The sequence below is a fragment of the Pan troglodytes genome, chromosome 1, assembly GCF_028858775.2.
Source record: "Pan troglodytes isolate AG18354 chromosome 1, NHGRI_mPanTro3-v2.0_pri, whole genome shotgun sequence".
Lineage (NCBI taxonomy): Eukaryota > Metazoa > Chordata > Mammalia > Primates > Hominidae > Pan > Pan troglodytes.
Window position 1 is genome coordinate 186,019,077 of NC_072398.2, and position 24,293 is coordinate 186,043,369.

The 24,293-nt window shown below is 40.6% G+C and overlaps 1 protein-coding gene across 4 annotated transcripts in view; it reads left to right on the top strand.

Moving 5' to 3' along the window:
- Window positions 1–24,293, top strand: part of EIF2B3 (eukaryotic translation initiation factor 2B subunit gamma) — a 137,802-nt gene that overhangs the window by 41,200 nt on the left and 72,309 nt on the right. For all 4 annotated transcript variants that reach the window (XM_001152272.7, XM_009456253.4, XM_054666414.2 and 1 more), the window contains exons 4-5: window positions 7,579–7,738; window positions 22,175–22,286. In XM_001152272.7, coding sequence (XP_001152272.1) covers window positions 7,579–7,738; window positions 22,175–22,286 — 272 coding nt within the window. The remainder of the gene's footprint in view (window positions 1–7,578; window positions 7,739–22,174; window positions 22,287–24,293) is intronic.

Sequence of the window (24,293 nt, forward strand, 5' to 3'; positions counted from 1 at the left end):
CTGCCCTTTCTAGTAACTGTGACGAGACCTGAATTTTGATGGATAAATATATAATAGAGTAGGAAGACAGACTAGGGTATACATTCTTGGCAGTCGACTCTATCAAATTAACACTGGCGGCCAGGTGCAGTGGCTCATGCCTGTAATCCCAGCACCTGAGGAAGCCAAGGCAGGAGGATCACTTGAGGTCAGGAGTTTGAGAACCAGCCTGGCCAACATGGCGAAACACTGTCTGTACTAAAAATGTAAAAATTAGTTGGGCATGGTGGCATGTACCTGTAATCCCAGCTACTCGGGAGGCTGAGGCACAAGAATTGCTTGAACCTCGGGGGGCGGAGGTTGCAGTGAGCCGTGATCGTGCCATTTTACTCCAGCCTGGGCAATAGCCTGGGCAATAGAGCGAGACTCTTTCTCAAAAAAAAAAAAAAAAGAAAAGAAAAGAATAAAAGTTAACATTGGCTATGTGGAGGGGAGTTGGGGGAGAGAAGACTGAATTAGGTAGGTGGAGTCATATTTTGAAGACCCTTAAAGTCATGCTAAGGAATTCCAACTTAATCTTGTTGAGCAGCAATCTCCAAAATAGGCTGTACTCAAAGCCAGGTGGTGTACAGAATTAAGTACCAGAGGAAAATGTTAGAATTTCTTGTTTTTAAATGTTTTATTTATTCCTTTTTAAATGTCTATCTTTATATATATTATATAAACAGCATATCATATTATAGTGATCTATATATTTTTTAAAAAATTTTAAGGTAAGTGGCAATAAGTTCAACTTTTTTGATGTTTGGAAAACACTGTTTTAGGGTGTCTTTGAGCAGGGAAAAGACATATGCAGTAGAAATTAGAGTATGGATTAGAATAAGGGAAAACTGGAGCAAGAGAGGCACCAGCCAAGAGACTGGAAGAAGATTTTGAGACCTGAACTAAGGCAGTGCAATAGGGGAAGAGTAGGGGACAGGGCAGGAGAGGAAGGACTTCCATCCTGGACTATGGGCGGATTTCTGGCATCAGATTCTGGATGGTTAGCAACAGCATGATTAAACTAAGGAATATAGTAAGGATATTTAGCTGTGAGCCCAAGGGTTATCACATTTCTTACTTACTGACTGAGTTGGTCATTTTCCTTCCTAGAGCTACTGCCCCAACCTCAGTGAAAACAATGTGGCAGTTGGCCCTTGGCCTTGCACTTTGAGGACTATAGACTGGAATCTTTTCCAAGCATTTTAAACCAAAACTGAGGTCTCCATTGCAGTTAGCCTTTGGTGTTTATTCAAGCACACAAACTATGCCAGGTGCAGTGGCTCATGCATGTAATCCCAGCATTTTGGGAGGCTGAGGCAGGAGGATTGCTTGAGTCCAGGAGTTTGAGACCAGCCTGGGCAATATAGGGAGACCCCTTGTCTAAAAAAAAAGAAAAGAAAAGAAAAAGCACACAAACTACTCTTGGGGATTTGACTGGGATTGGACCACATAGGAAAATGTAAAATGTGACCTTCATAGTCACACCAAGTAGCTGAACTCATGAGTTCCATATGGGCAGGGGTGGCATGCAGGCTGGTGATTTGGATCATAGCCATTATTTGTGGAAGCACTGGGTGAGTAGAGAAGCATGGTAGTTACCTTGCCCTGACAGTTTTTTTCCAAGGGAGTAAATGTGTTTTTCCTTCTCCTTGTCATAAGAAATCGGTTGCCAGATTGTGTTATTTATAACAATCTGTCATGGAACAGCTGCCAGGAAAAGAAAAGAGGCTATTCCCAGTAGCTCTCCTCACCTCCCGCCCCACCACTACAGCCACACACACACACACATCCGGTTTTCTGATTTAACCTTTTTTCCCCTCTAATTTTACTCAGTGGTTTTGGCTTGATCAAAAATGTTCTTGTAATGAGAGATTTCTGGGCTTTGCCATGGCTTGGTAATTGGGTTTTCTGAGCTTAATTTGTTTTCTTTAGTCAAGACTAACTGGCAGCAGTTTGGATTTTGAATTCCTGGGTGTTTTGGACACTTTAAACACTAAAGTGCTGCCTTCCCTTGAAACCTTGCATGTTTCTATATTGTCAAGAGTGCACACATCTGCTTTCCTTCTGAGTTGTGCTTTCTGCCCTTGACATTGCCCTGGCTTCTCTAGAGGAGCAGGCTTGGGATGAGGCATACCAAGGACTGTTGGAATAGTGAGTAGGGAGATCTTTCGAGAGGCCAGTTGGTCTCTGCAGAAGAGGCATACTGTTGGCATTAGAAAAGAAGTGGGTCCATGAAACAAAGGCAGCTGAGTGTTGGCATGTTCAGGGAACTTTAAAATTAACTGCATTTCTGACACACAGTTGCTTCACAGTCCAAACAGTCCATGTTTATTCATGGCTTGTGGTCACACATGATCAAAAATACTTCTCTGGGTCTTATCAGTTTTTCTACTTTCTCTCTCTGGGCTCCAGTTACTAGAAAGCCATTTGCATTCCTAGAATGGGCTTTACATTTTAGAATAAAAATAAAAACAATGATCATTTCTTTCTGTTACTGCGTTTATAAAATCAGGCCAGGCGCAGTGGCTTATGCCTGTAATTCCAGCACTTTGGGAGGCTGAGACAGGAAGATCACTTGAGCCTGAGTTCGAGACCAGCCCTGGCAACATAGTGAGATCCCGTCTCTACAAAAAAAAAAAAAAAGAAGAAGAAGAAGAAATTAAAATTAGTGGACATAGTGGCATGTGGTGCCTGTAGTCCCAGCTACTTAGGAAGCCGAGGTGGTAGGATGCTTGAGTCCAAGAATTTGAGGTTACAGTGAGCTATGATCACACCTCTGCACTCCAGCCTGGGCAACAGACTGAGACCCTGTCTCAAAAAAAAAAAAAAAAAAAAAAAAAAGGTATTATGAAGGTATAAGTGTGATTTAGCTTTCCTTTCTTTCTTCTTCTGAGATTTCCAGCTTTGGAAATTGATCAGACAACAAACACTTTCCTTTGGAAGTGATGGAGTTGCACAGAGGATGAGATGTGTTTGGTCTCAGTGACTCTTACATGGTGCATTCTCTGGGAACAGAGGCAGGAGAGGGGCTGATGGAACAGCACCTCCGTCTGTATGCTAGGCCCTGTTCTTTCAGACCCACGCCTTTCTTTTCACACTAAGAACAGATGGCAACCAGACATTGAGTGGAGGGGTCTGTTCCTTGTGATCCTTGGGGATTTTGCATTCAGTTTAGCAAAAAGTCACCAAAACGCAAAGAGAGAAATGAGCCTACAGCCTGTTCACAATTATGCAGGACTTGTTTGGCATTCACTGTACTGACAGATTTAAACACTTTTGCAGATATCGAATGATAACAGCATTTATTTGCCAAGACAACATTGTTACCACTTCTGAGGCATCTGCATTGGAGTCATTTTCTTGATTTTGGAGTATACTTAATAGTTCAATTTATTGTAGATCAGTCAACTTGCAAAAAAACAGCCATCTTATTAGAGAAACTTAGAAAAATAGAAAGGGGATTTTTTTCCTCAGCAAATTGTCATTTTCATTCTGATGAAATGGGGCAACTTCTGTACTGTTGTAATGACAACTCTGTGAATGTCTTTAGTAATGATTTGTCTCCTTGTCTTTCTAAGCATTGTTCTAAGTAGGATTCTGCAGGCTGTTTCTTTAGTTTGTATGTATGTGGTCTGATTTGTTCACGTTTGCTGCTTCCTGCATGGTGAGTTGCAGGTGTAGGGTTTTTTTTTCCTAAAGAGATGTTTATGGGAACTTTTTTTTTTTTTTTGAGACGGAGTCTTGCACTGTTACCCAGGCTGGAGTGCAGTGGCGCGATCTCGGCTCACGGCAAGCTCCGCCCCCTGGGTTCATGCCATTCTCCTGCCTCAGCCTCCCGAGTAGCTGGGACTACAGGCGCCTGCCACCACGCCCGGCTGATTTTTTGTACTTTTAGTAGAGACGAGGTTTCACCATGGTAGCCAGGATGGTCTCGATCTCCTGACGTTGTGATCCACCCGCCTCGGCCTCCCAAAGTGCTGGGATTACAGGTGTGAGCCACTGCGCCCAGTGGGAACTTTTTTTTTTTTTAGTCTCAGAGTTAAAATCTAAAAAGAATTTAGAGAGCCTTAAGCAGAAGAGTAGGAAACAATCCGAATTTGAGCTTAACTTTAAAAGGCCTTCAAAAGAAATTGTTCAGGCTATAAATAACAAGTTACATGTGGAAAAAGAAATGGTGATTCTGTTGCAGATTCTATATTCAGAATAAGAAATTTCAGGCAGTAACATAAGGCATTCTGATGGTTGAGTCTCACTTTCTGAGCAAACAAGACTCTTTGATTTGGTAGACTATGAGTTGAAATCATCCATTTTCCCACCCAAACCAGGAATCATGATTTTAAATTAAAATATTAGGAAAGTTTGGAGTACTTACAAAAAAAAATACATGTAGACTCACTTCATTCTTGAACCCAAAATAATTTGGTCCAATGTTTTCCAGACTATTTATTTATTTGAGACAAGGCCTCACTCTGTCACCCAGGCTGGAATCCAGTGGAGTAATTGTAGCTCACTAGAGTCTTGAACTCCTCTGAGGTTTAAGCAATCCTCTTGCCTCAGCCTCCCAAGTAGCTGGGACTATAAGTGCATGCCACCACACCTGGCTAACTTTTTAAAAATTTTATTTGCTAATTTAAAAAATGTTTTATGTATTTTTAGAGATGGGGTCTTACTATATTGTTCAGGCTGGCCTCAAACTCCTGGCCTCAAGTGATGCTCCTGCCTCAGCCTCCAGAGTACCTTGGCTTACAGGTGCAAGACACTGTGCCAGGCCTTTTTTTTTTTTTTTTTTGAGACAGCATCTTGCACTGTCACCCAGGCAGAAGTGCAGTGATGTGATCATAGCTCACTCTAACCTTGAACTCCTGGGCTCATGCAGTCCTCCTGCCTTGGCATCCCAAAGCACTGGGATTACAGGTGTGAGCCACTCTGCCCAGCCTAGACTTTTTTAAAGTAGCATAATTGGTTTTCCAAGACAAAGCTTATCCAGAAGCCTGGAAAATAAAATTAATAAAAGAGGAGCTGCCTTGGTTGATTCACGAAGGGCAAATCAGAACCTGCCTTTCCCTGAGGCACATCTGGAATTACAGGCATGTGCTACTGTGCCTGGCCCTAAACTATGTTTCTTTTTTTTCTTTCTTTGGAGATAGAGTCTTGCTCTGTCATCCAAGCTGGAGTGCAGTGGTGCTATCTCGGCCCACTGCAATTTCCACCTCCTGGGTTCAAGCAATTCTCCTGCCTCAGCCTCCCGAGTAGCTGGGAATATAGGCATGTGCCACCATGCCCGGCTAATTTTTGTATTTTAGTAGAGATAGGGTTTCACTGTGTTGCTCAGGCTGGTCTCAAACTCCTGAACTCAGGCACTCCGCCCACCTTGGCGTCCCAAAATGCTGGGATACAGGCATAAGCCACTGCGCCCAGCCTAAACTATATTTCTTTAACACTATTCAGTAATACAGATTCTTTAGTTATACAAATAGCCATTACTAATTGTTAAATCTTAGTTACATAACTACTATAAATCTGTTTCTTCGTTGGTAAAGTGCTAATAATAACAGCTCTGGGCTAGGTGCGGTGGCTCACGCCTGTACTCCTAGCACTTTGGGAGGCCAAAGTGGGCAAATTGCTTGAGTCCAGGAGTTCGAGTCCAGCCTGGGAAACATAGGAAGACCCTGTCTCTACTAAAAATAAAAATAAAAATTAGCCAGGTGTGGTGGGGCACGCCTGTAGTCCCAGCTACTAAGGAGGCTGAGGTGGGAGGATCACTTGAGCCCAGGAAGTCGAGGCTGCAGTAAGCCATGATCATGCCACTGTACTCCAGCCTGGGTAACAGAACAAGACCCTGTCTCAAAAAAACAAAAATTTATATATAGATATAGATATAGATAGTTCTTACTGCATATGGTTGTTGTGAAGATTGAAATATGTTTTTGGCCGGGCATGGTGGCTCACACCTGTAATCTCAGCACTTTGGGAGGCTGAGACAGGATTGTTTGAGCCCACCAGTTCAAGACCAACCTGGACTACATAGTGAGAAACATAGTGAGACCCTGTCTCTATTTTTTTTTTAATTTAAAAATAAAATTAAAATAAAAAATAAGGCGAGGCGTGGTGGCTCACACCTGTAATCCCAGCACTTTGGGAGGCCGAGGCGGGCAGATCACGAGGTCAGGAGATCGAGACCATCCTGGCTAACACGGTGAAACACCGTCTCTACTAAAAACACACAAAAAATTAGCCGGGCGTGGTGGCGGGCGCCTGTAGTCCCAGCTACTCAGGAGGCTGAGGCAGGAGAATGGCATGAACCCGGGAGGCGGAGCTTGCCGTGAGCCGAGATCTTGCCAGTGCACTCCAGCTTGGGCAACAGAGCGAGACTCTGTCTCAAAAAATAAATAAATAAAATAAAATAAAATAAAATAAAATAAATAATGTTTGCAAAGTGTTATCGCAATTCCTGGCCAATAGTAAGCATTCAGTAAACATTAGTTATCATTGTTAGTTTTTATTATAATTAATCTGAGATATTAGAATTATAATCAGGCATGGTAGCTCATGCCTATAATCCCAACACTTTGGGAGGCCGAGGTGAGTGGATCACTTGAACCCAGGAGTTTGAGACTAGCCTAGGCAACATAGGGAGACACCATCTCTACAAAAATGTAAAAATTAGCCAAGTGTGGTGGTACATACCTGTAGTCCCAGCTACTTGGGAGGCTGAGGCAGGAGGATGACTTGAGCCTGGCAGGTCGAGGCTGCAGTGAGCTGTGACCACACCGCTGCATTCCAGTCTAGGTGACAGAGTAAGACCCTGTCTGGAAAAAAAAAATATATATATATATATATATATAAAATCAGAAAGCCCACCAATATGAGAAAACCTTTTCTTCGTTGATTTATTCATTCATTTGTTAAACAATTATTAAATACCAACTGTGTGTCAGACACTGGTAACAGGCCTTATTTTTCTCAGGTATAAAAATAGAGGCCAGTAATATTAATAATAACAATGCCTTTCTGTCATTCTTATGCTATTTTTATAAGATTGAATGGGTGCCTTGTACATACCTGAGGTTACATTGTAATTATTTACTATAGAATGTTAAGTTCCTAAGAATGAGGCATTGTATTCTGTTCATCCTGTTATTTCCTAGTACTGTAGTAAAGTGATTGTTCTTTGCCATATTAAATCATCAAACTATATGAAAATGCTCTTTTAAACTATAAAGAGATGTATAAATATAAGATCATATATTCCATAGTCATAGAAATAGACAATGTGGTGGTTTTCAGACTGTTTCTTAGAACCTAGGGTTCCAGAGATGTCTCAGGGACTGCCCACACAGTTCCTGAGGTACACAAGGGAGAGGTAGAGTTTCCAGACCCTATACCAGCACAATTCAATGAGAACAACCCCATTTATTTTACTTGTTTGGCTATGAAAAATGCTTGAAGAGTATTGTCTGATTTGTGTGCTTTTAAGCCATCCTAATTTTGTCTTGTGATGATTTGTGTAATCCATTGTCCTTTATGATATTGACTTTTCCCATCTCCATTTAACAGACAGATGTGCTGGTGCTGAGCTGTGATCTGATAACAGACGTTGCCTTACATGAGGTTGTGGACCTGTTTAGAGCTTATGATGCATCACTTGCTATGTTGATGAGAAAAGGCCAAGATAGCATAGAACCTGTTCCCGGTCAAAAGGGGAAAAAAAAAGCAGGTAAGGAAGATTGGAGTTTGTTTTGTTTGTTGAGTTTTCGTAATTATTATTCTCACTCATGCTTTCCCTGAAAAAACATTTATTAAGAATCTACTATACATCACAGATTCTGTGCTAGGAGTTGATGACATAAAGTCAAATAAGACACAGTCCCTGAATGGAAAATGCTTAGAACTATTGATTAGATTCTTTAATGTCCTTTTGTATGCAGAGAGGAACATTCAGAACTATTTGCATTGTATTTAAGGCTCAAATAATTGAATACGTATATCTAAGAAACAAACAAACAAAAATCTAATTTAAAATTAACTTTTAAAAATAGGCCAGGTGCGGTGGCTCACACCTGTGATCCCAGCACTTTGGGAGACCGAGGCAGGGGGATCACAAGGTCAGGAGTTTGAGACCAGCCTGGCCAACATGGTGAAACCCCGTCTCTACTAAAAATACAAAAATTAGCTGGGCGTGGTGGCGTGTGCCTGTAATCCCAGCTACTCAGGAGGCTGAGGGAGGAGAATTGCTTGAACCCAGGAGGGGGAGGTTGCAGTGAGCCGAGATCGCGCCACTGCACTCCAGCCTGGGCAACAGAGCAAGACTCCATCTCGGTGGGGGGAGAAAAGGAATTAAAGTTACTATCACAAATTTAGTATGGCTGGTTCTTTCAATGCTTCAGTCACCCTAAATGACCAATAAATGTGATAGTTGTTTCTTTTTCTTTTTCTTTCTTTTTTTTGAGATGGAGACTCGCTCTGTTGCCAGGCTGGAGTGCAGTGGCACCATCTCGGTTCACTCCAATCTCCACCTCCCGGGTTCAAGCACTTCACCTGCCTCAGCCTACCGAGTAGCTGGGACTACATGCACATGCCACCACACCCAGCTAATTTTTGTATTTTTAGTAGAGACGGGGTTTCACCATGTTGGCCAGGATGGTCTCTTACTTATCTCTTGACCCCGTGATCCACCTGCCTCTGTCTCCCAAAGTGCTAGGATTACAGGCATGAGCCACTGTGCCCAGCCGATAGTTGTTAATCATGCTTATCTTCCTAGGATTATAACATACTTATTTTGATTGTAACATACTTATTTTGATACTTATTTTCCTAGGATTCTAGTAGTCCTTTTATGAGTTTAAATTTTCCTGAATGATGTGTTTTTTTCCTTGAAGTTTTCCTCTGGAATGATGTATTCTTTAGGTTTTGCTTTGCCTGCATTATGTAACCCACTATTTTGTCGTTATTATATGTTGGCATATTTTGTTACAATTATTAGACTATGTATAGCTTATTAATTTCTTACTATTATTAATAGAGCCACTGAGAGCCTTCATACTTAGGATTTGAATAATCTAGTTAATATTTTAGGACGTTTGGTTAAATTATAATTTTCCAGTATAACATTGAAACTTGTTTCTAGTTGCTTTTTGTGTTCAGATGATCACTGGTGCAGATTAATTGTTGGATACTTTTTCTACATTATTGTTATGTGATGATACTCATGCTGATCAGTCTTTTTGTTCTTCATATAGTTTCTGCTTTTGCAAGGTCTGGTTTACTTACAATTCCCTGTATTCATTCTTTTCTGCCTACACAGATAGAAATAAATATATAACCAGATTTTATAAACAGATATATGTTTCATAATTAATTTTTTTGTTTCCTTTGTACTCTATTTATAAAAATCAATTAAAAAATCAACTTATTCTTCTTGTCATTAGAACTTTTCTTAAAATTTTCTCCCTTTTCATAGGCATTGATAAAACTTTTTAATACACTTTATATATAGTTTTTATGTCTTAAGTATCATTATAAATGCACAGATTTTCACAATTCCTTTTCTTTTATTGTAAATTTAACAATTTATAATTGTATAAATTTATGGGATACAAAGTGATGTTATAATTTATGTATACAATGTGGAATAATTAAATTAAACAGGTTAACATATCCATCCCTCAAATACTTAACATTTTTCATGGTGAGAACATTTGAAATTTACTCTCTTAGCAATTTTGAAATGTACAATACTCTTGTTAACTATACTTACAACATAATTCTATTTTAAATTAACTGTAACTATTAGCTACCTACCATCCATTTTTAAATGTTTTCATGCTTAAATTGTCAGTTTGGCCAATGGAAGTCCTTTAAGCTGGATCCTTTATCCTCTGAAAAAGTATGATGTATACTGGTAACTTTCTATAGCTGGAGTGTGAATATAGGAGGCAGAGAAGCAGATAGGACTGGAGAAGAGCCAGATATCAGACGAAAGAGTTTGAATTCTTGCCCAAAACAGTGAGGAAGTTGTTGAAGTAAACAAGATAGTGTCATAATTAGATTAGATTAATGTTTTAAGAAGATTTTTCTTTCCTTTTGTTTCTTTTTTTTTTTTTTTTTTTTGAGAAAGGGTCTTACTCTGTTGCCGAGGCTAGAGTGCAGTGGCTCAATCTTGGCTCGCTGCAAACCTCTGCTTCCTGGGCTCAAGCAATCCTCCCACCTCAGCCTCCTGAGTAACTGGGACTATAGGCACTCGCCACCATGCCTGGCTAACTTTTTGTATTTTTTGTAGGCACAGGGTTTCACAATGTTGCCCAGGCTGGCCTCGAACTCTTGAGCTCAAAAGCGATCTCCCTGCCTCAGTCTCCCAAAGTGCTGGGATTACAGGCATGAGTCACCACACTTGGCCTCTTTCTTTCTTTCTTTTTAAAAAGATACTGGGGGGCACCATGGCTCAGAACCGTAATCCTAGCACTTTGGGAAGCTGAGGCAAACAGATGGCTTGAGCCCAGGAGTTTGAGACCAGCCTGGGTAACATGGTGAAACCCCATCTCTACAAACAATTTTTTAAAAATTAGCTGGGCATGGTGGCTTGTGAGCCTCTAGTCCCAGCTACCTGGGAGGCTGAGGTGAGAGGATTGCTTGAGCCCGGGATGTCGAGGCTACAGTGAACCATGATCATGCCACTGCACTCCAGAGTCTCACTCTGTCCCAAAAAAAAAACAGAGAGAGAGAGAGAGAGAGAAATTAGGTCTCATTATGTTGCCCAGGCTGGTCTCAAACTCTTGACCTCAAGCAATTCTCCCACCTCAGCCTGCCAAGTAGCTGGTATTACAGGTACCAGCCATCACTCCTGGCTCAAGTTTTCATTCTTAATATGAAATTTTAAACTCCTCAATACCTATATTTTGTTACATTTGAAGGCTAAGATTCACCTAAATAATTGAGTTTTAAATTCCTCCCATAGAATGCTATGCATTTCCATCATAAGCATTTTTTAAAGAATCATAAGTTTTTCAGATTATATATTTGGCATGCCTCTTGGCTGCTGTTGTGTGCCAGAACAGCCTGCAGTCCACTGTTTCCCAGATATTGTTTAATAGTCTAGATCTTCTAGACCCAACTTCCTCAAATGGCGTTCTTACTGACTTACAGGGGAATGGCTAATCTCTGGATGTTTCTGGAGCCACCTTTCTTCCCCTTGCACTTTCTTCTCAGAAAATTTATAGGAGATACAGATACTAAAGAGGGCAGGATCAAATTCATGTTTAGACTTTTTGAAGTATTTCATTCCTGCTGCAGGTCTTTACACAGCTTCCTTGCCTGAAATGCTCTCTAGTCCCTGTCTCCTCTGAACACATATATTCCAAATCCAGCTTAGCCTTCAAGTTATTTCTGAGAAAGACCTATCCTGACCTTTTAATATAAACTATATCCTTTTGTTTGCCTACATATAGCAGCCTGCTCTCTTATTTACTCTTTCCCCTAGTGGACTATAAGCTCCATAAGGGAAGGGATCATATCTGTTTTGTTTATTTTATTCCCACCACCTGGCCCAGTTATGTCCCATGGTGAACAATCAATAAATATTATTGAATGGCCTGCTTATAAAGGCAGCTCTTCTTGCCCCCCACCCCAGGTAAGTGAAGGTAGACCTGAGCACTAGCAGTTTAAAATCCTAAAGATGTTAGTCTGAGCTATAGTTGGATTCATAAGTAGGTATTACAAGAGCGCGTGAGCTTGTAATGCTTTTAGCAATATGGATCTAGCAGACTGATACTGACTACATTGTCTATTAATTTTATGTTTAGAAATGGTTTCAAGATTTTTAAATAAATACCCAGCACTGCACCATGATTGTTAACAGCACAAGGTCTATAGAGTTCAGACTGGGTTTCAGTGCTCAAAAGCTGTGGGATTTTGGGCAAATTACCTTGATCTTCATGAATTTCATTTTCTTCTGTTGTAAAGTGAGCCTGAATCCTTTCAGGATTTTTGTGAGAATTAAATGACATGTTTATAAGGCATGTGGCCCATTCGTTACCTGAAAGATAGTAGATGCTTAATAATTTGTAATTACTATTGTAATTTGGTACTGAAACTTAACAAATCTCATTTAATAACTTTGTAAACATTCTATATCACATATTTATTTCATGTAAAATGGCAGTACTTTAAAAAACCACAGAATATCAGAGTGTTTTTGTTTGCATTTTTACCATAATAGCTTGTAAGTTTGAAGGGAAACTCATAGTGACAAATGTCTAGACAAGCCTCTTTGGAAGGCTCACATGTAACTTTTTTTGAGACAGAGTCTCATTCTGTCATCCAGGCTGGAGTGCAACGGCGCGATCTTGGCTCACTGCAACCTCTGCCTCTTGGGTTCAAGCAATTCTCCTGCCTCAGCCTCCTGAGTAGGTGGGTTTACAGGCGTCCACCACCACGCTCAGCTAATTTTTTTTTTTTTTTTGTATTTTTAGTAGAGATGGGGTTTCACCATGTTGGCCAGGCTGGTTTTGAACTCCTGACCTCAAGTGATCCACCCGCCTTGGCCTCCCGAAGTGCTAGGATTACAGCCATGAGCTACTGCGCCCGGCCCACATGTAACTTTTCTAGTGATTCAAACAGCCCTGCTTTCTAGCATTTTCTAGAACGTACCAACTTTTGAAAAAAAAAAAATTTTCTCAGGAAATAAATGGACAACTTAGAAGTGTAAGCAAGACCCAGAAACCCAGCTAAGGCTGTGCGGGGAAATGGGGTTCTAAACTCTGAGAAACCTCATTTCTTTTTTTTCATCAGTAGATACCATTATTATTCAGCCATTGTCTCGCCATTGCTTGATACTACTTACTGAGTGAAAGGGTGAAGAGATCAGCTTACCACAGTTACTGAGTATGTATTATGCCAACTCCTGAACTAGGCACCAAGGCTATAGAAACGGAAAAAAAAAAAAAAAAAGCCACAATATCCGTACCCTCAAGGAGACACAAAAAAGTGTTCATTGTACTCTCCCCAGTCATAGGGCATTTTAAGAAACTTGGAATCTGATGGGGAAAATTAGACTAGGTATTGTGTTTTTAAAAGAATTTACAGGCTGGGTGCAGTGGCTCACGCCTATAATCCCAGCAGTTTGGGAGGCCAAGGCGGGAGGATCATTTGAGGTCAGTAGTTTGAGACCAGCCTGACCAACATGGTGAAACCCTCTCTCTCTAAAAATACAAAAAAATTAGCTGGGTGTGGTGGCACATGCCTGTAGTCCCAGCTACTCAGGAGGCTGAGGCAGGAGAATTGCTTGAACCTGGGAGGCAGAGGTTGCAGTGAGCCAAGATCACGCCACTGTATTCCACCCTGGGCAACAGAGCAAGACTCCATCTCCAAAATAAAAAAAGAATTTATAAAAGCCTCTCATTTGTAATTGTTTACATTCACAAACATCAAACAGTAAAGACGACACATAGAGAATTTCAGTGACACCGTATATACATATATATCTTAAACTTGCAATAATATGTAAAAATAATTTGTTTTCCATCCCTTGTTAGAAACTTTCCTTTTCTCAATTTCAGTGAGAAGATAATATATTTATATTGCTTTATTGCAGATAATATGTTTATTAGGGGGCTTTTTTTTCCTGTACATTCCTCTATGTAATTGTTTAATACTATCATGATTTAATGACACAAATCATTGACTATTGTCTCTATAGTCCCACTGTATCTCTTGGAATACTTGAAATAGAAAATGTTCTAGGAAACTTTATTTAACCAATCCAATTCACTGTAGTATTTCCCAAACTCCTCAGTTCTCAGAGTTATATAGCCTTGGCCCAGACTAGAATCAGTACATGTTAATGTACTTCAGAACCATGAGTGAAAACTCTTACTTGGCTGTCACCTCTTAATCGGCTTAGCTCCCTCTGCACTAACAGATGTTGGCAGGCAGTTCTGAGCCTGTACAGTATTTCTTTTGCTACAGCTTTCTTTATTTCTCTTGAAGCTGTTCTACCAAAAAAAACCTGTTTGGGCTTCTGTGTTAACTATTTTCTCCTCTCAGTCTTCCAAATCCCACCCCATTTTAAAAAATAAAGTGGGCCAGGCGTGTGGCACACACCTATAATCCCAGCACTTTGGGAGGCTGAGGTGGGTGGATCACCTGAGGTCGGGAATTCAAGACCAGTCTGGCCAACATGGTGAAACCCTGTCTCTACTAAAAATACAAAAATTAGCTGGGCGTGGTGGCGGGTGCCTGTAATCCCAGCTACTCGGGAGGCTAAGGCAGGAGAATTGCTTGAACCTGGGAGGCGGAGGTTGTAGTGAGCTGGGATCACCACTGCACTCCAGCCTGGGCAACAAGAACAAAATTCCTTCTCAAAAAATAAAAATAAAATAAAAAATAATAAAAAATTTAAAAAATTTAAAAAACAAAATAAAAATAAAGTGACTTGAAATTCCTACATACTCAAAATTGAATTTTGTTTTGTTTTGTTTTGTTTTTTGAGACAGAGTCTCACTCTGTCACCCAGGCTAGATTGCAGTGGCACAATCTTGGCTCACTGCAACCTCTGCCCTCCGAGTTCAAGTGATTCTCCTGCCTCAGCCTCCCGAGTAGCTGGGATTACAGGCGCCTGCCACTGCACCTAGCTAATTTTTTGTATTTTTTAGTAAAGACGAGGTTTTACCATCTTGGCCAGGCTGGTCTTGAACTCCTTACCTCGTGATCCACCTGCCTCAGCCTCCCAAAGTGCCGGGATTACAGGTGTGAGCCACTGCGCCCAGCCTGTTTCACTCTTGTTGCCCAGGTTGGAGTGCAATGGCACGATCTTGGCTCACCGCAACCTCCATCTCCTGGATTCAAGTGATTCTCTTGCCTCAGCCTCCCGAGTAGCTGGGATTACAGGCGTGTGCCACCATGCCTGGCTAATTTTATATTTTTAGTAGAGACGGGGTTTCTCCATTTTGGTCAGGCTGGTCTCAAACTCCCAACCTCAGGTGATCTTCCCGCCTCGGCCCCCCAAAGTGCTGGGATTACAGGTGTGAGCCACTGTGCCCAGCCATAATTTTCTTATTTACCAAGTGTTTGTCTTGTTTTTTATGGCCTAATAGCATTTTGACCTAATAGCATTTATGGCCTAATAGCATTTTGTGGACAGTTGCTAGAGATAACATCAGTGGTAAGTGGTAAGAGCCAGAACTCAAAGCCATGCCTTCTGATTCCATAACCTGTGCTATTTCTTTTTTGAATTTAGTTTTTATCTTTATCAAAGTTTTATATGCCCAAAATGTAAAGAGTATCTAATTATCTAAGATATATTATAATAAATAGCAGCCCCTCACCCTATCTATCCTCACCCCACTTAGAGATGCCACTTTCAACATTTTCAGCTAATTTTTTGGCATTTAACTCCATATCTCCAAATAACGTGCTTTTATTTTCTGTGTCTTAATTTTTTTAGCTTTAAGAATTATCTGTTCACTTCTTACTATAGAATGTAAAGATTTGGTTCTATTTTACCACATGCTCTGCCCCCACTACATGTATGCAACCTTGTATTTGGCCCAATTTCCTAATATAGTTATTCATATTGTATTATTAATTAACTGAATATTTTATGTTTATATTATCATGACTGTATAAATAGTATTCACAGTTGAGCCTTGTAGTATATGATTACTTTTCTCTTTCCTCCTCTTGTTTTCCTAAAGATTGTCTTGTTTTTTCATTTGCTTGTTTTTTATGTATTTGTCACTAATTCAACCCAAGCTCCAATTGTGTGAATTTCCTCTCCTTACATTGCAACACACTAGATGTCCTCTCAATTTCAAATTCTTCAAGGTACCTCTCCTAAAGCTTTTCTAACCTAAGTTAGTTGCCCTGCTGTAGAGCTGTCATTTTAGGTTCACCCTTCACTGTCATATCTTGAACCTCACGTTTTCTTCTTTCTTACTTTATACCCACATTTTCTGTAGGACACATCCTCTGGAAGCCTCCTGAGGTACAGATTGTGAGAAGTAAATTTTTGAGCTTTTGTATCCCTGAAAATGTCTTTATTCTGCCCACATATTTGTTTCATATTTTGGCTGGATATAAACTTCTCTTGGAAATCATATCCCCTCAAAATTTTGAAGGTGTTTTGTTTTGTTTTGTTTTGTTTTACTGTCTTCTAGCTTTTCTTTTAAGAAGTCCAACATCATTCTGATTCTTGATTCTTTGCATGAAACACTTTTTTCCTCTTTTTCTTGGGATGGGAGGGGGAGCTTATAGGATCTTTTTGTTTCCAAAGTTCTTCAAGTGAGAACACTTAAAATCTACTCTCTTAGGAATTTTCAAGAATACAATACATTGTTACTAACTAGTCACCAAGTTGTATTAGGTCTCTTTATGAGCTTATTCCTCCTAAGTGAAATTTTGTATTCTTTGACAAAGGTCTCACAATAGTTTTTTGTTTGTTTGTTTGTTTATTTATCACATGGTATTCCTAAGCAGACTTCCATGCAAGTACTAACTAGGCCTGACCCTGCATAGATCAGATGAGATCAGATGCCTTCAGGGTGATATGGCTGTAGACCTCCCACCCCCACCCAGTAGTCTAAGTTTCTGGTTTCTTTTTCTTGTCTTACTGTGCTGGCCAGGACCTCCAATAAAATTTGTGTGTACAAATGATGCTAGTTGGCACCCTTTTCTCATTCCTGATTTTAAAAGGAATATTTTCAACATCTCTCCAGTTAAAATGATGTTTATTACTATAGGGGTGTGTGTGTGTGTGTGTGTGTGTGTGTGTGTGTGTGTGTGTTCGTTTTGAGACAGTCTCTCTCTGTTGTCCAGGCTAGAGTGCAGTGGCACAATCTTGGCTCACTGCAACCTCCGCCTCCTGGGTTCAAGCAATTCTCCTGCTTCAACCTCCCAAGTAGCTGGGATTACCGGCATGTGCCACCATGCCCAGCTAATATTTGTGTTTTGGTATGAGGTTTCGCCATGTTAGCAGAGATGATCTTGAACTCCTAGCCTCAAATGATCCACCTGCCTTGGCCTCCCAAAGTGCTGGGATTACAGGTGTGAGCCACCATGCCCAGCGTACTATACATTTTTATAGGTACTTGTTATCAGATTGAGAAAGTTCCTTTCTAGTTCTGATTTATTGGGAGCTTCTTGGCCCAAGGATATAAATTTTATCAGATGCTTTTTCTGCATCTATCAAGTGGTATATGATTTTTCTCTGATGATGTGATGATGATACCTGGGATAAACCCAACTCAGTCATGGCTTATTATCCTTTTACATGTTGTGTTAGTTTTTACTACATAACAAATGTTCCTAAACTCTAGTGGCTTAAAACAACAAACATTTACTTGCTTATGAGTCTGTAGGTTGGCAGTTTGGCCTAAGTGTAGCCAAGATGGCTCATCTCTGTTCAAGTGATATCAGCTAGTGTTTTAACAATTAATTACTTATAAAAGTTGCCACACATTTAACAGTTTAAAACAACACTGTGGGCCAAGAATCCAGGCATGACTTAGCCGGTCCACCAGTCTTTCAGAAGGCTGCAGTCAAGATGTCAGCTAGGGCTGGAGTCTCATCTGAAGGCTCAACTGGGAAGGGATTTGGTTCCAAGCTTACTTGGTTATTGGGAGAATTTCATTTCCCTAGGACTGTTGGACTGAACCTCAGTTTCCACCATGCTGTTGGCCAGAAGCTACCCTCCTTTATCACTTGGGCCTTTCCAACTTGGAAACTTACTTCATCAAAGCCAGCAAGGGAGAAACTCTTCTAGAAAGACAGAAGTCACAATCTTATGTAACCTAATTATAGAAGTAACATTTTATTACCTTTGCCACGTTCTGTTGGTTAGAAGCAAGTCACTAGGCCAGCCCACATTCAAGAAGGGATATACAAGAATGTGAATACCAGGAGGCAACTATCATTCTTATCTTAGTCTCCTGTAACTGGGCTCATTAATATGTATAGAGCCTTGGTTGGGCACAGTGGCTCACACCTGTAATCCCAGCACTTTGGGAGGTGGGTGGATCACCTGAGGTCAGGAGTTCGAGACCAGCCTGGCCAACATGGCAAAACCCCGTCTCTACGAAAAATACAAAAATTAGCTGGACATTGTAGCACATGCCTGTGGTCCCAGCTACTTGGGAGGTTGAGGCAGGAGAATTGCTTGAACCCGAGAGGCGGAGGTTGCAGTGAGCCAAGGTCGCACCACTGCACTCCAGCCTGGGCGACAGAGCAAGACCGCACCTCCAAAAAAAAGAAAAAAAATATATAGGGAGAGCCTCAGCCTTGACAGCTGGATTTTTCTTTTCATCTAGTCTCTTACCATCCAGGGGGTTAGCCCAGGCTTGTTTACAAGGTAGCAGCAGCAGGTTCTAAGCATGACAGCAGAAGCTACAAAGTCTCTTGAAGTCTAAACTCAAAACACACACTGTCACTTCAGCTGCTGCGCTCTGTTAGTTCAAAGCTAGTTATGGAGCAAGCCCAGATATAAAGGATAGGGAACTAACCTTACCTTTGGATAGGAGGAGCTCCAACAAGTTTGTGACCCTTTTTAATCTACTCGACATACTATTTTGACTTGCTAATGAGTAAATTTGCCTGTTCCTTTCTCATAATATCCTTGCCTGGTTTTGGCATCAGGATCATGCTGACCTTATAAAATGAGTTGGAATTCCTAACTCTAGACATAGCACCTACCATAGGGTAGGTGTACAAAGATATTTATTGGTAGAATGAATGAATCAATGAATGAATGGATAAGCAAAATGCCTGTAGATGAGACAGAAGAATCAGTCAGAAAAGTAAAAATCAACTAGGGAAAAAAACGTGAATACTTGAATATGACGGACTTTTTTTTAAATAGAAGTTCAGTTTTGTCTGCTTTCTTAAGTTTGTGTAGCCTTTCTTCTTAGGAAGACATTCTACAATTACCTGCTCTGCTCCCAAAGTGAAATTCCTATTTTGCTAAAGCAGAACAGAAAGAAACCTTTCCAAGTTTCTATAATTTGTATCACATTCTGAAGTCCCAGTTACTGTAATAGCTGCAAAGAAGCAATACAAGGTGGAGGGTCTGAGAGGGAGAGAAAAATGACTAAAGTGCAACATAGCTGAAAAATTGGCTGGCTGGAAATTATTGCTCCCAGGACATCAGTGATTCAAGGTTTCTGTGGGCCTTAGGACTTGAGTAGGGGAAGCATTCCAAATTATATCCAAAAATAACATCTCCGTGTTTCTTTTTTAAATGGCTGGCTCATAATGAGACCCTTACAGACTTTGTTACATTCTCAAGTTTCCATGTAATGTATAAGTTGATATATGTCTAAGCTGCTATGTGGCATTTGAAATTCTCTGCAAAATTTAGCTTCAGATTGGCAGCATTTGCTCTTCCTTTTTTGGATTTCATTTGGTTATTGAACTAAAAAACCCCAACATATAATTTTTTATAATTGTTTTTCCTCATTTATATTAAAACACTGCATATAAGATGACCAGAGACCATCTGATTGGTGATCTTGAATACTTTCAAGTACCTGAGCTAAACGTATTGTACAATTGAATAATATATTTGGTTATAGGTATACAGGCAGCTTTAGCCAACAGCGAAACATATTCTGTTATTTAGCAGCCATTGTCTGTCAGTAGGAAGCAAATTCATCTTTACAGATCTCATTTTTCCTAGAGCTAAACTTTCTGTTTCTCCTATGTAAAGAGGTATTGAGGCATTGCTTTATGTGTTTGTTGTGAGGATTAAATTAGAGGGTGTATTTTGTTTAATTTTTAAACTTAACATTTTATTTAATGTTTTAGTTAATAACACTATTATAAATTCTTTACAAATATTAATTCACTTATTCTGCATAATAAACCTGTGAGACAAACACTATTATTATCCCCATTTTATAGATGAAAGTGAGGAAGAGAGGTTAAGTAACTTGCTCTAACATAAACTGGTAATTGGCTGTGCTGGGATTCATACCCAGGCAGTCTGGCTCCAGAAGTTCTGTTCTTAATCATTCTGCTATTTTGTCACTATGAGAAAATGTTTCTGTAAGCTATAGATACTGTACAAATGTTAGTAGCACATATTATTAAGTATGTAACACTGTACTAGATGTTATGGGAGATAGAAAAGAATCAGAAGCCTGCCTTTGAAAAGTTTATAATCTAGTCAGGGAAGAGAAGTATGATATAGAAAATAGCAATAATATAGCAGCCTGTAAGATCACTGTCTACCAAGACCTCTTCACACATAATAAAATATAGACTATACATAGCATAGAATCTACTGCCTGTAGTTAATGTTGGTTGAATGTGGATGACTTTAAATAATATTATTCCCATTTTCACAGTAAGAAGACCTAGGTTATTATTTGCAGAGAGAAAATTCTTTAAAAAAAAAACAACGAAGCGCCCTAAATAAATAAAGTAACTTTACTTAATTAATTAATTTATTTATTGAGATGGAGTCTCACTCTGTCGCCCAGGCTGGAGTGCAGTGGTGTGATCTCAGCTCACTGCAGCCTCTGCCTCCCAGGTTCAAGTGATTCTCCTGCCTCAGCCTCCCAAGTAGCTGGGATTACAGGCGCCTGCCACCACACTCGGCAGCTGATTTTTTTATTTTTAGTAGAGATGAGTTTCACCATGTTGGCCAGGCTGGTCTGGAACTCCTGACCTCAGGTGATCCACCTGCCTTGGCCTCCCAAAGTGCTGGGATTACAGGTGTGAGCCACCATGCCCGGCCTATTTATTTCTGAGAGAAGGACTTGGTCTGTCACCCAAGCTGGAGTGCAGTACAGCAGTCATGGCTCACTGCAGCCTTAGCCTCCCAGGCTAAAGGGATCCCCCTGCCTCAGCTTCCTCACTATAGGTGCATGCCACCATGCCCAGCTAATTTTTTTATTATTTGTAGAGATGAGGTCTTGCAGTGTTGCCCAGGCTGATCTTGAATTCCTGGGCTCAAGTGATGCTTCTGCCTCAGCCTCCCAAAGTGCTGGAATTACAGGCAGGAACCACTGCCTAGCCACTCTCTCTTTCTTTGTAATATATATTCAATATATATAATGCATACATAATATAATATATATGATTATTATTTTCTGAGCTATCTGAGAATAAGTTGCAGATATGATTTTCGTTTGCCTTTAAATACGTCAATATGTATTTCCTCCCTCTCCTCCAAAATTGATAGTCTCTCAAAACAGGAAATTACATTGGTACCATACTTTAACATACAGACCTTGTTTAAACGTCACCAATTAACTTAATAATATCCTTTAGAGCAGTACAAAACAAATTTGATCACCCATGTTTTAAACACCATGGCATGTGCTATAGGACACTCATTGGTATAGTTTGGATGTTCCCCCATATCTCTTGTTGAAATGTAATCCCCAGTGTTGGAGGTAGGGCCTGGTGGGAGGTGTTTGGGTCATGGGTGTGGATCCCTCATGGCTTGGTGCTGTTCTTGTGATAGTGAGTGAGTTCTCATTTAAAGGTGTATGGCATCTCTCCCCCAGCTCTCTCTTATTCCCTCTTTTGCCATGTGACCAGCCTGCTCTCGCTTTACCTTCTGCCATGAGTAAAAAGTTCCCTGAGGCTTCCCCAGAAACCTCCTGTATGCTTCCTGTATACCCTGCAGAACCATGAGACAATTATAAATTATAAATCTTTCTTTGTAAATTACCTAGTTGCAGATTCTTTATAGTAACGCAAAATGGCCTAACACACTTATTATAGCTCCTCTCTCATCTCAATCCTGTTTTTTTTTTTGAGATGGAATCTCACTCTGTCACCCAAGCTGGAGTGCACTACAGTGGCACGATCTCAGCTCACTGCAACCTCCACCTCCCGGGTTCAAGTAATTCTCCTGCCTCAGCCTCCCAAGCAGCTGGGACTACAGGGCGTAACACCACACTCGGCTAATTTTTGTATTTTTAGTAGAGACAGTCTTTCGCCATGTTGGCCAGGCTGGTCTCAAAGTCCTGACTCCAGGTGATCCACCCACCTCGGCCTCCCAAAGTCTTGGGATTACAGGCGTGAGCCACTGCACCCACCCTTCAATCCTGTGTTGTTTCCAAGAGCACTGAGCAGATACTGTGTTCCCTGGCGTATTCATACAGGCAGGGCAAATGGCTTTATTTGATTTTTTTTTTTCTTTTGTATGATTCAGTGGAGCAGCGTGACTTCATTGGAGTGGACAGCACAGGAAAGAGGCTGCTCTTCATGGCTAATGAAGCAGACTTGGATGAAGAGCTGGTCATTAAGGGATCCATCCTACAGAAGTAAGCCCTAGGGTTTTTTCTTCTGGCAATTCTCCTTGTCTTAAAACAAAATAAAACCACCCAGTGGATGGGAAAGAGGGAATGAAAACTAGACTATACTGTGTGAAATTGACAAAAGTATGTGAATATTTTTCCCATGAGACAGGATGAAGGCTTTTCTTCACTGCATAAGCCTGTTTCCCTGTCTTTTCTTGCCAAGGTAGAGCCAAATCCTGCAAAAGAGTAAAGCAAAGCAGCTGTGAGGAGAACAGGACTGTCTTTCTGACAGTGTTATAAATCCCCTTTAAAAAAAAAAAGTGGTAAAAAAAACACATGACATAAAATGTACCATTGTAACCTTTGTTTTTTTTGTTTTGTTTTGTTTTGGTTTGGTTTGGCTTTGGTTTTTGTTTTAAGTTTTTTGAGACTGAGTCTCACTCTGTCACCCAGGCTGGAGTGCAGTGGTGCAATCTTGGCTCACTGCGACCTCTGCCTCCTGGGTTCAAGTGATTCTCCTGCCTCAGCCTCCTGAGTAGCTGGGATTACAGGTATGCGCCACCACGCCCAGCTAATTTTTGTATTTTTAGTAGAGACGGAGTTTCACCATGTTGGCCAGGCTGGTCTCGAACTCCTGACCTCAAGTGATCCGCCCACCTCGGCCTCCCAAAGTGCTGGGATTACAGGCGTGAGCCACCATGCGGCCCATTCTAAGTGGCCTTTTTTTTTTTGGAGAGGGAGTCTTGCTCTGTTGCCCAGGCTGGAATGCAATGGTGCAATCTTGGCTCACTGTAACCTCCGCCTCCCAGGTTCAAGCGATTCTCCTGCCTCAGCCTCCCAAGCAGCTGGGACTACAGGCATGTGCCACCACACCCAGCTAATTTTTGTATTTTTAGTAGATACGGGGTTTCACCATATTGGCTGGGCTGGTATTGAACTCCTGACCCGTAGTCCACCCGCCTCAGCCCCCAAAGTGCTGGGGATTACAGGAGTGAGCCACCGTGCCCAGCCCTAAGTGGCCATTTTTAAGTGAACAGTTGAGTAGTGTTAAATGTGTTCACATTGTGGTGAAACAGATCTCGAGAACTTTCATCTTGCAAATCTGAAATTCTATACCTATCAAACAACAGCTCCCCTCCCCATTTTTTTCTCCCCACAAGGCCTTGCTACCCACGATTCTACTTTAAATATCTAAGTGAAATCATACAATATTGGTCTTTTTCTGACTGGCTAATTTTACTTAGCATAATGTCCTCAAGGTTTGTCCATGCCGTAGCATATAACGGATTTCGTTTTTTTTAAGGCTGAATAATACTCCGTTGTATGTATGTAGCCACATTTTGTCATCCATTTATCTTCTGACAGACATTTGAGTTGCTGCCACCTCTTGGCTATTGTGAATAGTGCTGCAGTGAACGTGGGTGTACAGACATCTCTTCAAGACCTTGCTTTCAGTTCTTTTGGATATATATTTAGAAGTGGGATTACTGGATCATATGGTAGAGAACTATGATGTTTAATTTTTTGAGGAAACTACATACTGTTTCCATGGCATTTTCACTATTTTACAATCCCACCAACAGTGCATAAGAGCCCCAGTTTCTCCACACCAGTACTTACATGGTAGCTGGTCTCAGATACAGAAGGAAAAGAGAATTCATTTATGTTATATCAAAACAAATAAAACATCTGGGCAGAGCCATGACTCAAGCATGAGTAAGCTCAAAAGAACCAGAATGTCAGCTGTACAAATATACTACAGAAAACAAAATGAAAGCAAGAAAAATGTCTCGTAAAAGACAAAGAAGCTATCCTGAAAAGAATATAACTCAAGAAACAGAAGAAATTTTCTTAAAACTATGCAACTGTATAACCATAAAACTACTTATTACAACATGAATTTAATAAATAAAAGTTCAGTAATGAGATGATAAAAAAGAGGATATTATAGAACTAAAAAAAAGAGGATTGGCCAGGCATGGTGGCTCACGCCTGTAATTCCAGCACTTTGGGAGGCAGAGGCAGGTGGAT